General features: G+C 48.8%; 2 protein-coding genes and 1 long non-coding RNA gene across 7 annotated transcripts in view; 2 read left to right on the forward strand and 1 right to left on the reverse strand.

The window, feature by feature from the left end:
* The first annotated feature begins 399 nt into the window (after nt 1–399).
* LOC123575933 lies at nt 400–5,382 on the forward strand. Its single transcript, XR_006701106.1, has 2 exons — nt 400–3,653; nt 4,246–5,382. It is a non-coding gene; the product is annotated as an uncharacterized LOC123575933 (long non-coding RNA).
* A 777-nt stretch (nt 5,383–6,159) lies between these two features.
* Nucleotides 6,160–9,473, forward strand: LOC123575930 (5-beta-cholestane-3-alpha,7-alpha-diol 12-alpha-hydroxylase). Its single transcript, XM_045436962.1, has one exon. It carries the CDS (start codon nt 6,231–6,233, stop codon nt 7,734–7,736), a length of 1,506 nt encoding a protein of 501 aa, XP_045292918.1. The 5' UTR covers nt 6,160–6,230; the 3' UTR covers nt 7,737–9,473.
* The window catches only part of ACKR2 (atypical chemokine receptor 2), a 54,096-nt gene continuing 47,729 nt past the window's right edge, over nt 8,411–14,777 (reverse strand). For all 5 annotated transcript variants that reach the window (XM_045436973.1, XM_045436971.1, XM_045436970.1 and 2 more), the window contains one exon: nt 8,411–13,827. In XM_045436973.1, the coding sequence (XP_045292929.1) occupies nt 12,638–13,798 (1,161 nt within the window). In that variant the 5' untranslated portion in view covers nt 13,799–13,827 and the 3' untranslated portion in view covers nt 8,411–12,637. The remainder of the gene's footprint in view (nt 13,828–14,777) is intronic.

A 14,777-nucleotide genomic window follows, 5' to 3' on the forward strand; every position in this document is an offset into this window, starting at 1 on the left:
CTATAGATCACTCTGTGTAGTATTGACTTCTTAACAATGTTATGCCTTCCTCTCCATGAACATGGAATGTCTTTCCATCTTAATTTACAGAAGTGTAATTTCTTTCAGCCATGTTTTGTATTTTCAGTATACAAGTCTTTCACCAAGTCTTGGCTAGATTTTTTTCCCTCAGTATTTAATTATTTTATATGGTATTGTAAATGGAACTGTGTTCTTAATTTCCTTTTTGAATTGTTCACTGCTGGTTCATAGAAACACAGCTGATTTTTGTGTTGATCTTGCACCCTGTAACTTTGCTGAATTTATTAATGCTAGTAGTTCTCTTGTAAATTCTTCAGAATTTTCTATAGATAGGTCATGTCATCTGTAAATAGATATAGTTTTTGCTCTCCTTTTCCAATTTGGCTCTTTTTATGTTTTTCTTATCTAATAGCTCTGGCTAGAACTTCCACTATACTGTTGAATAGCAGCAGTGAAAGTGGGTCTCCTTGTCTTGTGCCTTCTGATTTTAAAGGGAAATTCTTCAGTCTTTCACCATTGAGTATGATAATAGCTACGGGTTTTTCATAAATAATCTTTATCATATTGAGGAACTTTTCCTCTATTTTTAGTCTTCTAAAATATTTTATCATAAAAGGATGTTCAATTTTGTCAATGAATTTTCTGCATTAATTGAGATGATCATGTAGGGTTTTTTTCTTTCATTCTATTAATATGTTGTATTATATCGATGTTGTGTTCAACCACCCTTTTGTTTCTGATATAGACCCCACTTGCTTATGGTGAATCATCCTTTTAATATGCTATTGTATTTGATCCGCTAATATTTTGTTTTGAGGATTTTTGCATCTATGTTCATAAGGGATACTGGCCTGAAATTTTCTTTCATGTGATGTTCTTATCTGACTTTGGAATCATGGTACTACTGGCTTCCCAGAGTAAGTTATAAGGTGTTCTCTCTTAAATTTTTTGTAAAGGTTTGAGGATTGGTGTTAATTCTTCTTTAAGTGTTTGGTAGAGGGGCGCCTGGCTGGCTCAGCTGGAGGAGCAACTTGATCTTGGGGTTGTGGATTTGAGCCCCACATAGAGATTACCAAAAAAAAAAAAGCTTAAAAAACAATAAATGTTTGATAGTGTTTGCCAATGAAGCCATCTGGTTTAGGGCTTGTTTTTGTTGGGATGCTTTTAATTAGTGATTTAATCTCTTGTTATAGGTCTGTTGAGATTTTCTATTTCTTCTTGAGTCAGTTAAGGTTATTTGTATTTCAAGGAATTTGTCCATTTCTTCTAGGTTATCTAATTTGTTGATGTACAATTATTGATAGTGTTGACATAAAATTATTAAAATGCCCTTTTATAATCCTTTCTATCTCTGTAAGGTCAGTAGCTATGTCTCCACTTCCATTTCTGATTTTCATTATGTGTATCTTCTCTCCTTCTTTTCTTAGTGAATCTAGCTAAAGTTTTTTCAATTTTGTTGAACTTTTCAAATAACCACTTTTGGTTTCACTGATTTTCTCTATTCTCTATTTATCTCTGCTCTAATCTTTATGCTTTCTTTCTGCTAGCTTTGGGTTTAGCTTGTTCTTCTTTTCTAATTCCTTACTGTGTAAACTTAGGTAATTGACTTGAGATATTCTTTTTTAACATAAACATTTATAACTATAATTTTACCTCTGAACACTGCTTTCACTATATACCATGATTTTTGGTATGTTGGTTTTAATTTTCATTCATCACAAGGTATTTTGTAATTTCTGTTATGATTTATTCTTTCAAGAAGAAAGCTTTAGGAAGCTTGCATGTGGATTCTTTCAGACTTCTTGTGTATCTTTTTCCCTTATGATCTGGCTATGTATCCTTAGTACACCACTGTAATAAATCTTGGAGTACAACCGTATGCCAAGTCCCATTAGTTCTTCTAGGGACTCTCTGAATGTTAGGGTGGTCTTGGAGCTTCCCCATAGGTTGATGAGGATTAGATTGCTTAATACATGTAAAGCATCTAGCATCTTGGCTCATGGTAAATTCTCAAAATAAGAATAGTGATGTTCAGGGGCACCTGGGTGGCTCAGTTGGTTAAGCGGCCGACTTCGGCTCAGGTCATGATCTCGCAGTCCGTGAGTTCAAGCCCCGCGTCGGGCACTGTGCTGACAGCTCAGAGCCTGGAGCCTGTTTCAGATTCTGTGTCTCCCTCTCTCTGACCCTCCCCCGTTCATGCTCTGTCTCTCTCTGTCTCAAAAATAAATAAACATTAAAAAAAAAAAAAAAGAATAGTGATGTTTATAGTCACAATGGGGATGACCAGTACAGAGACATGAACAGGATAGGTGCTCAAGGTCAATCAATCCAATTCCCATCCTATCCCTCCATCTTCTCCCACTATATTCCCTCATCTAAGTCTCTTAGCAAATGCACAGCCCAATATCTTTATAATGGCATCTCACTGCTGGCAAGTACCTCAAGTTTAGCTTCCTGTTTTACACAGCATAATAGTAAGGCCCAGAGAGGTAAACTGAAATGTCCTGGGTCATGTCATGAGTTGGTGACAAAGTTGTAACAAGAACCCAAGTTTGCCCTTTAAGTCCCTCATTGACTTCACTGACACTTGGTATATGTGATACAGACTAGGAGTAAAATAATTAACCTGGGGCCAGGCTGTCAAGAACCCAGCTGCTGTGGAGGTATTTCCTTCTCTTCCTAGAAAAATAAGAAACCTTGAAAGCTAGGAATTAAGAGAAGCCATAAACAAGTTCAGCCCAAAATCAAATGAGACTACTATTTGATCTAAAGGCAGAGTGAAACAATTTCCCCCCTGCATCTCCATTTCTACAGTACTGTTGTTGACTTCTGGGGGTGAGGTAGTGGGCAGGAAGCAGGAGGCACCGAGGGAGCAGTGAATACCATCAAGCATTGGAACAAAGGGCAAACAAGAGGCAGAGAATAGCCAGTACAGCTGCACTAAATAAAGAACACCCCAAAAAGAATCCCAATATAGAAACCACAGCAGGTGAACGGAACCCTCCAATGGGTGCACGATTGCTCAAAATTCTGGGCCATATATGGAACGAAAAGACATGAGACCAGACTGGACCAGAGACCCTCTCGAGCGCTGTCTAGAGGTCTCAAACCACAGCCCACCACCCCTGCCCACCACGGAATGGGCAAACGAGGTGTGCAAGAAAGGAGCACAAAAAAAAATGTTGAAGGACAGCGGAAACAATGCTCCTGCCAGGTCTCCGGGGTGAGAAGTCTCAGGAATACGGACCCACGTGGCGGCTACGCTCAGCGAGCTCGTCGGTGGCAGTGAAGGAGGCAGCCCTTGTCCGCACGCCTTCCCCCAGCCCCACGCCCTTACTGACCAGCTCCGCAGACGAACTGACAGCCACACAGCACCTCTACGTGAAGCCCAGCCGACGGACGGACAGAGAGCGCCTCCGCGCGGAGGACTGCCCACACACCACCCTACAGACTCCGTCGCAGAGACTGCCAGGGCGGAAGTGCGTCACTGCCCCTCCCGCGCTTGGGCCCGCGCCCGCTCTAGCACGCCCGGAGGCCATCTCTGCGTGTCCTTGGTCCTTCCAGGGCTCTGAGTTCACCTGTGTAACTCTCTGTCCCACCCTCCAGCGGAGCTGCGACCCTATTTGGGAATGGTGAGGCGTGCCGCTGGGCTCCTGGGGCTTGCTCTGGGTAGCTGGCCTCCGGCCACTCGGGAGGGTTGTGAGGACAGCCGCATAGGCCGATTTCGCTGGGGCCGGCTAGCCTCTGCCCTTGGCAAAGCCAGTGATCGCTGCCCTCCATCAGACCGCCCTTCGGTGGCTATAGGTGGACTGAACCAGCTGGCATGAGAGGAGTTGAGTGCAGCGCGATAGGTTAAAGCCCAAATTCGCGCTGAGCCTGCCCAGCCTGCACGGTGCTGAAAACTCCTCGGCTTCCACTGAGCCCTCCAGCCACATTGGCCCCGAATGTGTGTGCACCCCGTTCCTTGGAACGGCGCTGCTACAGTATGTTGGGCGGCACACCCCAAAAGCTCTCAGACCTTCACCTGTAGCACCACCACCATACAACACGCATTGACCAGACTTTGCCTTCCCCCAGGCCTCCATTTAATTACCACCTAATCAGTGTGGCCTTCCGGACTCCCCACCCCACTTTCCGCTCTGCTCCTCTCATTTGCTACCTTTAACACAATTGTAATTACATACTTCTCTGGGCAATGATTTAATATATTTTTCCCTTCCTTAGACAGGTACTAAAGGTATTTGGCGACCGCTCCGTGCAGGGAGACCACCGGATGATACACTCTGCCAGCACCAAATACCTCATGGGGGATGGCTTGAGGACAGGGTCTCAACAAAACCATGCTGGACAGACTGTCCTTGGTTATACTGGGGCCCACGGGCCAGAGTCTGGATGCTGGTTGCTTCCACTTCTGCTACAATGTGTTGTTCAAGGCCGGCTACCTGAGCTTATTTGGCTGTACGAAGAACCAGGAGCAGGACCTGCTACAGGCAGAGGAGTTATTTGTCCAGTTCCGCAAGTTTGATCTCTTGTTCCCCAGGTTTGTTTATTCCTTGCTAGGGCCCTGGGAGTGGCTAGAAGTGGCCCGGCTCCAGTGGCTCTTCCACAGGATGCTCTCTGTGAACCACCACCTGGAGAAGAATGGCATAAGCAACTGGAACTCCTACATGCTTCAGTTTCTGAGAGAGCAGCAGGGGCCATATCTGTCTCATTCAAAGTTGGTTATAGCAGAATTTCTGGCAGTAGGTGCCAAGTAAATATCTGTTGAATGGATATATGGGACTGTTCCAAGGAGGGAGGGAATGAAATGAATCAAGGTAAGAATGAGTGTAACATGGTGCTGCCATCCATTAAAAATTGGGGAACAATGTTTAGCTTATGCATGTTGGCCCACAGACAATTTCTGACTGCAGATTCAGGCTGGGGAGAGTGGATGATTCTGAGTACTTGCTGTGGTTTCCCTAAGCAATCAGAGAGGACTTCATGGAGGCAGAGTGTGGACATTTCCAGCTACCTGCAGAGAGGAACGGCACAAGGCAAAGGGAACTCAAGAGGTCATGTGGAAATCAGAGGAGATAAAGTCCCTGTTTGCCAATCAATTAGGAAGTTAAAGAGTAACCCGAGGTCGCTAGAACTGGTTGAATTGAGTCTGAACCTCACCTTATTGCAACAATGGCCTTAGAGTCAATGGCAGAACTTTCTCCTTCCTGGGCCTGCTGGCAGGGACCTAGCCTGACACCTCACAGAAGGCCCCCAGTAAATGGTCAGCTCACCTCACCCAAGCCAGGACAGCAGTGAGAGAAAGTTCCCACTATACTCTGAGACTACACCCTTATCATGAAATAAAGTGATTGGTTTGAAGTCCTTCTCATCTCTGACGTTTCATAATTCCAAGATTCCGAATCTGTCTTTCTTGCTAGAGAAGTGTGCAAACTAGGCCAGGGGTAGGGCTCCAGTCCAGAGGCTGAGGGATGGTAGTCTGAACCTCTGCTTTAAGAGTCATCAGTCTGGGAGGCTCTCTGGGTCATTTAATAATGAGGAACGGACAGGATGTGAAACTTTTCTTTTTAATTTAATTTAATTAATTTATTTATTTAGAGTGGAAGAGGGGCAGAGAGACAGGGAGAGGGAGAGAGAGAGAAAATCCCAAACAGGCTCCGTACTATCAGTGCAGAGCCCAGGACAGGGCTCAAACTCGTGAACCATGAGATCATGACCTGAGCCGAAATCAATAGTCGGACACTTAACTGACTGAGCCACTGAGACACCCCTAAATGTGAAACTTAATAAATGAGTGTTGAATTTATGCTGAGTGAGGTAGTAAACTAATGAATAAATGAATCCTTGAAAAAATACAGGTGTGAATGGTCAGTAAATCGTGGGGATGGGGTGGGATCCATGAGAGCTTTGTAGATACCATTCTGGGGCTGGGTCTGAAAAGATTACAGCAAAGCCTAAAGCTGGTGAGGCGAGGCTTCTTTCTGGGCTTCCTTCTGGTCCCACCCCCTCCTTCCACACGACGAGGTTGCAGCAAGTGCTAAATCTAGGAGAACGTTTTGCTCCTAGGTACTGTCTTGCCAGGGATTTTTGGTATAACTTACTGCCACAGGGCAAGGTCCAGGTCCACCCCCAGCTTGTCAAGGCCTCTCAAAAGCTCTCTGGCACTTAGAGAACAGTGTGTCCAGAGCTCAACCTGGAAGAGCATAGCCATGGTGCTCTGGGGTCTGGTGCTGGGAACCCTGCTGGTGGCCGTGGTGGGGTGCCTGTGGCTGCTGGGGCTGTTCCGGCAACGCAGACCCCAGGAGCCCCCTCTGGATAAGGGCTTCGTACCCTGGCTGGGCCATGCCGTGGCTTTCCGGAAGAATATGTTTGAATTCCTGAAGTATATGCGGGCCAAGCATGGAGATGTGTTCACAGTGCAGCTAGGGGGCCAGTACTTCACCTTTGTCATGGACCCGCTCTCCTTTGGCTCCATCCTCAAGGATGCACAGAGAAAACTAGACTTTGTGAAATATGCAGAAAAACTGGTGTTAAAGGTATTTGGCTACCGCTCCATGCAGGGAGACCACCGGATGATACACTCTGCCAGCACCAAATACCTCATGGGGGATGGCTTGGAGGATCTCAACAAAACCATGCTGGACAGCCTGTCCTTGGTTTTACTGGGGCCCACGGGCCAGAGTCTGGATGCTGGTTGCTGGCGTGAAGACGGCCTCTTCCACTTCTGCTACAATGTGTTGTTCAAGGCCGGCTACCTGAGCTTATTTGGCTGTACGAAGAACCAGGAGCAGGACCTGCTACAGGCAGAGGAGTTATTTGTCCAGTTCCGCAAGTTTGATCTCTTGTTCCCCAGGTTTGTTTATTCCTTGCTGGGGCCCTGGGAGTGGCTAGAAGTGGCCCGGCTCCAGCGGCTCTTCCACAGGATGCTCTCCGTGAACCACAACCTTGAGAAGAATGGCATAAGCAACTGGATCTCCTACATGCTTCAGTGTCTGAGGGAGCAGGGAACGGCCCCAGCCATGCAAGACAAGTTCAACTTCATGATGCTCTGGGCCTCTCAGGGGAACACGGGGCCTAATTCTTTCTGGGCCCTTTTGTTCCTCCTAAAGCACCCGGAAGCCATGCGTGCTGTGAGGGAGGAGGCTGCCCGAGTCCTAGGGGAGGCCAAGCTGAAGGCTAGGCAATCCTTTGGCGTTGAGATCAGCGCCCTGCACCACACGCCAGTGCTGGACAGCGTGATGGAGGAGACGCTGAGGCTGGGGACCGCACCCACCCTCCTCAGAGTGGTGCACGGTGACCATATGCTGAAGATGGCCAGTGGACAGGAGTACCTGCTCCGCAGTGGAGACATCGTGGCCCTCTTCCCTTATCTTTCAGTGCACATGGATCCTGACATCCACCCGGAACCCACTGCCTTCAAATACGATCGCTTCCTCAACCCCAACGGTAGTCGCAAAGTGGACTTCTACAAGTCAGGCAAGAAGATCCACCACTATACCATGCCGTGGGGCTCGGGTGTCTCCATCTGCCCTGGGAGGTTCTTGGCCCTCAGTGAGATGAAGCTTTTTGTCCTGCTCATGGTCACATACTTTGACCTGGAACTGGTGGATCCTGATACACCTGTGCCACCTGTGGACCCCCGGCGCTGGGGCTTTGGCACCACACAGCCGAGCCGTGAGGTGCGGTTCCGCTACCGCCTGCGTCCTGCCAAGTGAGCTCCGCCAAGGGGGCCGCAGGCCTGGCCAGGGAGACTCCATTAGGGTCTCCGCCTCCTCTCACCCCTCTGAAGCCCCACCCTCACCCTCCGGTTCTGTGATACCTCCTACCTGTGTCCTAGTCGCCTTCCTTGCTCTCTGGCTTTCCTCTAGCCACCTGATGGGCTTATCTTTCTCTCTTGGAACACCGTCTGTCACCGTGGGTTCTGCAGAACCTTCCTCTCGCATGAAGTCCAGGGGAAGGGGGTGGAAATCTGGGGGAAACTTAGTTGGGGAAATGACGGCATAGCTTGACGAGTCTTGCCGTACAGAAACCAGTCATCATGAGTAACACAGTGTCCTGCAAATGTTAACCTCCACCCTCCCACCTCACTGTATTATCTTCCTCAATGCTTACTCCACATCCTGTGGAATTCAGGTTCGTCCAAAGCAATACGAGGCAAGCCACATGTGTAATTTTTAATTTCCTAGTTGATACATTTTTTTAAAAGGTAAAAAGAAACAGGTGAAGTTAATGTTTATAATATACTTAACTTAGCCCAATAGATCAAAAATATTAGCATTTCAATATGTCAATATAAGAACATTAGTAAAATATGTATTTTTTAGTAACATTGGGACAAAATATATATATAAAACATTAGTAAAAAAAATATATATATTTTTTTTTTTTAAATTTCTTTTTGTGTGTGTGTTGCCTTCAAAATCTGGTATGTACTTTTTACCCTTGCAGTGTATCTCACTTCAGACTAGCCACATTCTAGTGCTCACCAACCACATGTGGCTAGTGGCTCCTGAATTAGATAGAGCAGGTCTGGAGAAATGCTGCCTTTCACATAGGAGTTATTCAAGGCCCCCCTCCCCCTCAGTGCCCTTGTCTCCCCTCCACACTCCCACCTCAGGGTGGTCTCAATCCCTCCTGTGGTCTCCACAACCACAGCTGAGTTCAGAGCTCTCTCCTACTTCCAGACCCTCAATCTCCCCGCTGGGGTCCCACAGCACCTCTGACTCAGTTTGGCCCACACAGAACTCAGCATGTGTCTCCCCACCTCTGTCCTGAACCACCTCCTTCTCCGGATTACCCTGCCTGCCTCTGCTCAGGACACCACCACCCACCCCATCCCCCAGGACAGATCTGGGAGAAACCGGATCTCCTCCCCACTCTCACCCACATACAGTCAGGCCCCAGTTCTGTCAGTTCAACCCTCTGTCGTGCCTCCGAAACTGTCCTCTTTTCCCCAGCCCCACTGTCATTCCTATGACTCAGCACTCTGCACACCAGGCCTGCCTGGCCCTCTGTGCACCCACCTGCCAGAGACCGTTCACCAGACCTTTTGCCTGTCATACTTTCACTTTTCTGGTTCCCCATCCCCTCCGTGCACCTGACATTTAAATTTTGCCACAGTTGATCCCAAATGTTCAGTCCAGTGCAATTCAGCCTTACCAACTTTCTCCAGTGGAACTGCCTGGAAAGTACAGTTGCTTGCTTTTTACTGCCAACCTGGAGGCCTTCCTGGATCTCACCCATTCCAGCCTCTGGCCAGAAATGGGCTCCCTCCCCTGAGGTTCCCTTGACACAGCTTGTGTCCCAGCACATCTGTTACTTGTTGTTGCTCTCTGTTTCCTGCTTTCCTCCTCCTGCCCCCTCCCCTGGACTGCAGCCCACAGGGCTTGGTATCTTATTACTTCATCCCTGACCCCCAATTCCCTAAATGGAGATTAAATGATAGAAAATTGGCTCAGTCTCAGCTACTTTACTTCATATCCTCAAATCATTCCTTCCCCTCCCTGGCCTCACTCAGCTTCCTGGCATGTGAAATGGAGACAGTCCCATTGCCAGGCCTGCCTACCAGGGCTGGAAGTGCTGCTACCAGAGCCACAGCTGGCTGATGGCAGGGCCTGGCTGTGGCTGGGGCTGGGACAGGAGGAGCAGTGACTGGGAGCTGGCGTAGGGTCCTGGAGAAGGGAGGCTGGGCAGCAGAGACCCCCTGCAAGGATGCCTAGTGGGGCTTCTCTCCACTCACCTCTCCCAAATCTGTGACTGGCCTCCTGCATTTTTTTGAGGCTGGCTGTTCTGCCCTGAGTTTTGCCAAGATAACAGGCTATTAGAGTAACTCAGGCAAGGGCTGGGGCTGGGGCTGGGGCTGGAGGCAGGAGTCTGTCCCCACTAGCTATGTGACTGTGGGCCAGAGTCTGCCTTCCTCTGGGTCTAACTGCCCCCAAATGACAACCTCTGTCTAGAGCCTGACAGAGCTCTGACTGCCTTGGAGAAGCCAGGATATCCTAACCTATCCCACAAGGGGCCAGGAGCACAAGAAGAGACACACAGGGAGAACAGGGGAGGGAGAAGGGGACTGAGAGGCTGGAAACCACCATGGAGAGCTTATCAATGACCTCCCCACACAGCCAGGCCCTGTGCCAGAGCAGGTATTGGGATACAGGCAAAGATGCAGGGCCTTCACACACCTCCTGGGCACTGCTCAGGTGCTATACCCCCTCATTTTCCCTATACCCAAAGAAATCTAGACCAAGGGCCTGGCCTGTCAACAGGCTGGGGAGCAGGACAGAGGGCCCAAATCCATTAAGTCAAGACCAAGAGGTCTCAACTGAGAGTGATCTCCCAGGAACTGCATGTTTGAGGGTATACCTGGGACCAAGGGAAGCCTCAGTGGGTCAGAGGTGTGGGGCGACTACAAGTATACAGTCACACAGCCCATAACAACAGGCCTCCCAGGAAGCAGTGAGCACCCAGGATTATAGTGTGCATATAGGGGCCAATCCCAGGTGCGGGCACAGGAGGGGCCCATGGCACCTGTAGTCCTACGGCCCTTGCATGGGGACTGGACACACTCTCTGCAAGGGCCACCCTTCCTTCCCTAGCAAGGACCTTGAGGCAGTAGGAAGATTGAGACCCCCAAGGATACATCTAATCACTACCTGTCCTGACACAACAGTCCTGACCCCCAAATCCTCATTTCTGCACCAAATTTTTTCTCCCTCAAAGAAAAGCCCACTATGTGTATTCTCTAAGGATAGCTTATAACAAAGTAAGATCAGAGATGGCATGCCAAAGGTGGAACTGCAGGTACCTGGGAAAGAAAAATATTTTTTCCATAGGCAGTAATAGCTGTAAACCCTCAAACCACATTTCACAGGGTAGAGGCAGAGCCATGCCTGTCCCTCTCCCTGGGTCAGCCAGGGGAAGAGTCCAACTTGCCACAGAGTCTGAGGACCAAGAGAATCCTGGGAGCTTTCCTGGAAAGGCGTGAGCAGTGTAGCCAGCGAACTAGGCCTTTGGGTGGGCAGACGGAGAGCAGCAGGAGGAACCGAGGTGCGGACTGGGAAGTAAGGTCAGGATGAAGAGGTCTCTGTCCTGGCCTGGGCTGTGAGAGCCCAGCTCCAACTTGCTTCCTGACCAGTGCCTTCTGTGCTGTAGTCAGAGCCCTCGCTATGGTCAGCTGCAGTACATGGCAACCAGGACAGTGAGAGGGATCGAGGGGTCACTGGTGGCCACCCTTTCCCCTGCCCCTTGGGCATCGGCTTCAGGGCACTTCTTATATACCTGTTGTTTGCAGAGAGCACATACCCACACTTACACAGCTAGAGAAAGACACATAGGAACACACAGACACAAGGCCCAGGGGACACAGTGACATATTCATGTCAGATCCACATAGCTATATGTACTATGCACAGCCCACACAGCAACACAGACACGTGCACATAGACTATACGCACACACATCTGCCAGTGCTGGGGATAAGCCCTGCTAGGTGTCCCTTGGCTGGCATACCTTATCCCATCTCATCTATGCATCATGGATACGATGTCAGACACTCTGGGTACCTAGACCCAGTTGTTACAGCTCAGGCTGTATCTCACCAGTCAGGCTGCTATGTGGGCAGGACTGAGGTCCCTTGTGCACCAGATTTCAGGAGCTCTAAAATAGAACCCCACTCCCCCACATCCTCAAACAAATCACCACCTTCAGATACAGAGCTTCATTTCCCAGGGCACCAATGGAGCTCAGAGTCCTTCCTGACAGTGGGACTCTGGGGCCTTAGGAGAGACAGCTAAAGAACAAGGATGAGGGGACAGCTGGCTGAAAAAATGATCCCTGTTACAGAAGAAAGTGGGCAAGCACAAAACATAGAGGTGGGAATGTGTAAGAGACAAGGGGTTCCTGGTGTCCAGGAAGTGAAAAGGAATGACGGACTATAAGGGTAAGATGGCGTATGGGATTCTACATGTGAAAGCTCCAGCCCTGAAGCCAGACGAAAAATTTAGACTTGATTGTGCAGGCCCCAGGGACCCTTGAAGGCTCCAGAGTGGGGCCTGGGAAGCACAAGAAGGAAGAGCCTCCTGGACTGCCATGTTCACCTGGCATCCCACCTGCTGACTCTCATGCTCCTGGGAAGTTCCCCAGGTGGGGCACTTCCAGGCCCTCCGGCTTGCCAGACCCTTGGCAGTGCCATCAAAGCTGTGACATTAAATGATACTGCAACAATATTTTCCCAGCTGAACTACAGGGAAGAGGGCACACTGGTGGGTGGCAAGCCTTGGACTACTCTGAGGAAGACGGCAGTGATGGCTGAGGGTGGGTGATCGTGCTGGCTGCTGGGAGCAGATTAGATGACAGGACATAGCATGATGATAAGAAGCACAGAGGTCAGTTAGGACACTACTGTAGCGATTCATGCAAGAGAGTATGATTTCCTGGAAGGCAATAAAGAAAGTGAAAGGAAGAGGCAGGAGTAAGTAAATGCTGCTGATGGTTGAGAACTGAGAACTGACCACTGGGTTTGACAACACGGTCCATAAGGCCCTTGAAGAGAGGACTTTGGGTGGATGCCCAACTGAGCTGGGTCCCATCCACTCTCACCAGACTGTGGTATGGCCACTCAGGCTTCATTTTCTCCTGCGTCATTCTTGTCGGGGGAATGCTCAGCCTGCCTCTCCCTAAGGTCATTCATGCCAGTCATTTCTTCTTGGGCAGTGAGCCTGCTACTCTCAGAACAGCTGGATAGTGGGGCCTGTGCAGGGCAAGGTGCCTGGCTGTGCCGGAGCACAGTGATGAGGAAAGCCTTCAGGTACCCGCGGAAGTGGCGGCTGGAGAAGGCATAGAGAATGGGAGTGAAGCAGCAGTGAAGGAAGGCAATGCTCTCTGTCACCTGCAGGGCATAGTCCAAGTGCTGGCTAACCTTGCAGTCCCCAAAGATTTGCAGGTCCAGCAGTGAGTGCAGAAACAAGGTGAGGTTGTATGGGAACCACAGCACAAAGAAGGCCACCACGAGGGCTACGACTATCTTCAGAGCCCGGCCCTGGCCTGGGGGCCTCAGCCTGACCAGCACAGAGCCAATGCGGGAGTAGAAGAAGATCATGACAAGGAGTGGAAGGAGAAACCCCAGGAGGTTCTGCTGGAAACGGAGAAAGAGCTTCCAGATGGTCCCATGTCCTCCGAAATCTGCATAGCAGTTCCACACGCCTGTGGGGTTTTCATGTGCCTGCACAAAGACCATGTCAGGGATGGAGACAGCCAGGGCCACAGTCCATACCATGGCAGCCAGGAGCAGGCTTTTGGCCCGGGTCCTCAGTCTGTGGTGGGGCTGAGTGTGGACGATCTCCAGGTACTTGTCCAGGCTCATGCAGCTAATGAAGAAGATGCCACTGTAGAAGTTGATGGTATAGAGGGTGCTCACCATCTTGCATAAGAAACTCCCAAAGACCCAATGCCAGGCCACAGAGATGCCCCAGAAAGGCAGTGTCACCACAAACAGGAGGTTGGAGATGGCCAGGTTCAGCAGATAGACCTCAGTCATCCGCCTGCGAGGCATGTACCGGAGCAAGACCACTAGAAGAAAGAGGTTTCCTCCCAAACCCAGCACAAAGATCAGGCTGTAGAAGACTGGCAGGAAGGTCCTGCCAAAGGACATCACCTCATCCTTCCGGCAGAGCATGAAGGCCACACTGTCCAGGTAGTACTCATAGTCATAGAAGGAGCTGCTGTTCTCAGAACTGGCAACCTCAGTGGTAGGCGGCAGAGGGGAGGCGGTGGAGGCCATGTTAGGAGGACACGCCCAGTTCTGGAGCTCTGTGGACCAGAGTACAGTGGGAGAGAAATAAGATGAAACCAGGCACTCTCTACCTCTCTCCAAACCCGCTTTTACTGCTGCTCTGGGAGGCCCAGCAGACTCTTCACATTGACCTCAGTACCTGTAGGTCAGCGAGGAAGAGCACAAGTGTGGGGAACCTGAGCCTACCACTTTAGCCATGCCACCCTGGGTGGGTAGCTTAACCTCAGATGTTCTCATAGTACTCACTTATTTCATTATGGCTTCTCCTCTTTATTTTCCCCTTCATCATTTAAAAGAACTGATACGACCCAGTAATTGCACTACTAGGTATTTATCCAAGGGATACAGGTGTGCTGTTTTGAAGGGGCACATGCACCCTAATGTTTACAGCAGTGCTATCGACAATAGCCAAAGTATGGAAAGAGCCCAACTGTCCATCGACAGATAAAGAAGATGTGATGTATACACACAATGGAATATTACTTGGTGATCAAAAAGAATGAAATCTTGCCATCTGCAATTATGTGGATGGAACTAGAGTATATTATGCTAAGTGAAATTAGACAGAGAAAGACAAATATATGACTTCACTCATAGGTGGAATTTAAGTTACAAAATTGATGAACATAAGGGAAGGGAAGCAAAAACAATATAAAATAGGGAGGGAACAAAACATAAGAGACTTTTAAATACAGAGAACAAACAGTGGGTTGTGAGAGGTGTTGTGGGTGGGGGATGGGATAAATGGGTGATGGGCATTAAGGAAGACACACTGTATTCTACTCCTGAAATCATTATTACACTATATGCTAACTGACTTGGATATAAATTTAAAAAATAATAAAAATTTTTAAAAAGAACTGATAATATCTTTCAGATTTTTCTTTATTACTTAGAGAATACCAATTCACCTATGTACTGTATCACCATACTTTTCCTCATGTGTGGCTTGTGATTGTTTTTTTTT

The sequence above is a fragment of the Leopardus geoffroyi genome, chromosome C2 (genome assembly GCF_018350155.1).
Source record: "Leopardus geoffroyi isolate Oge1 chromosome C2, O.geoffroyi_Oge1_pat1.0, whole genome shotgun sequence".
In the NCBI taxonomy this organism is placed as follows: Eukaryota; Metazoa; Chordata; class Mammalia; order Carnivora; family Felidae; genus Leopardus; species Leopardus geoffroyi.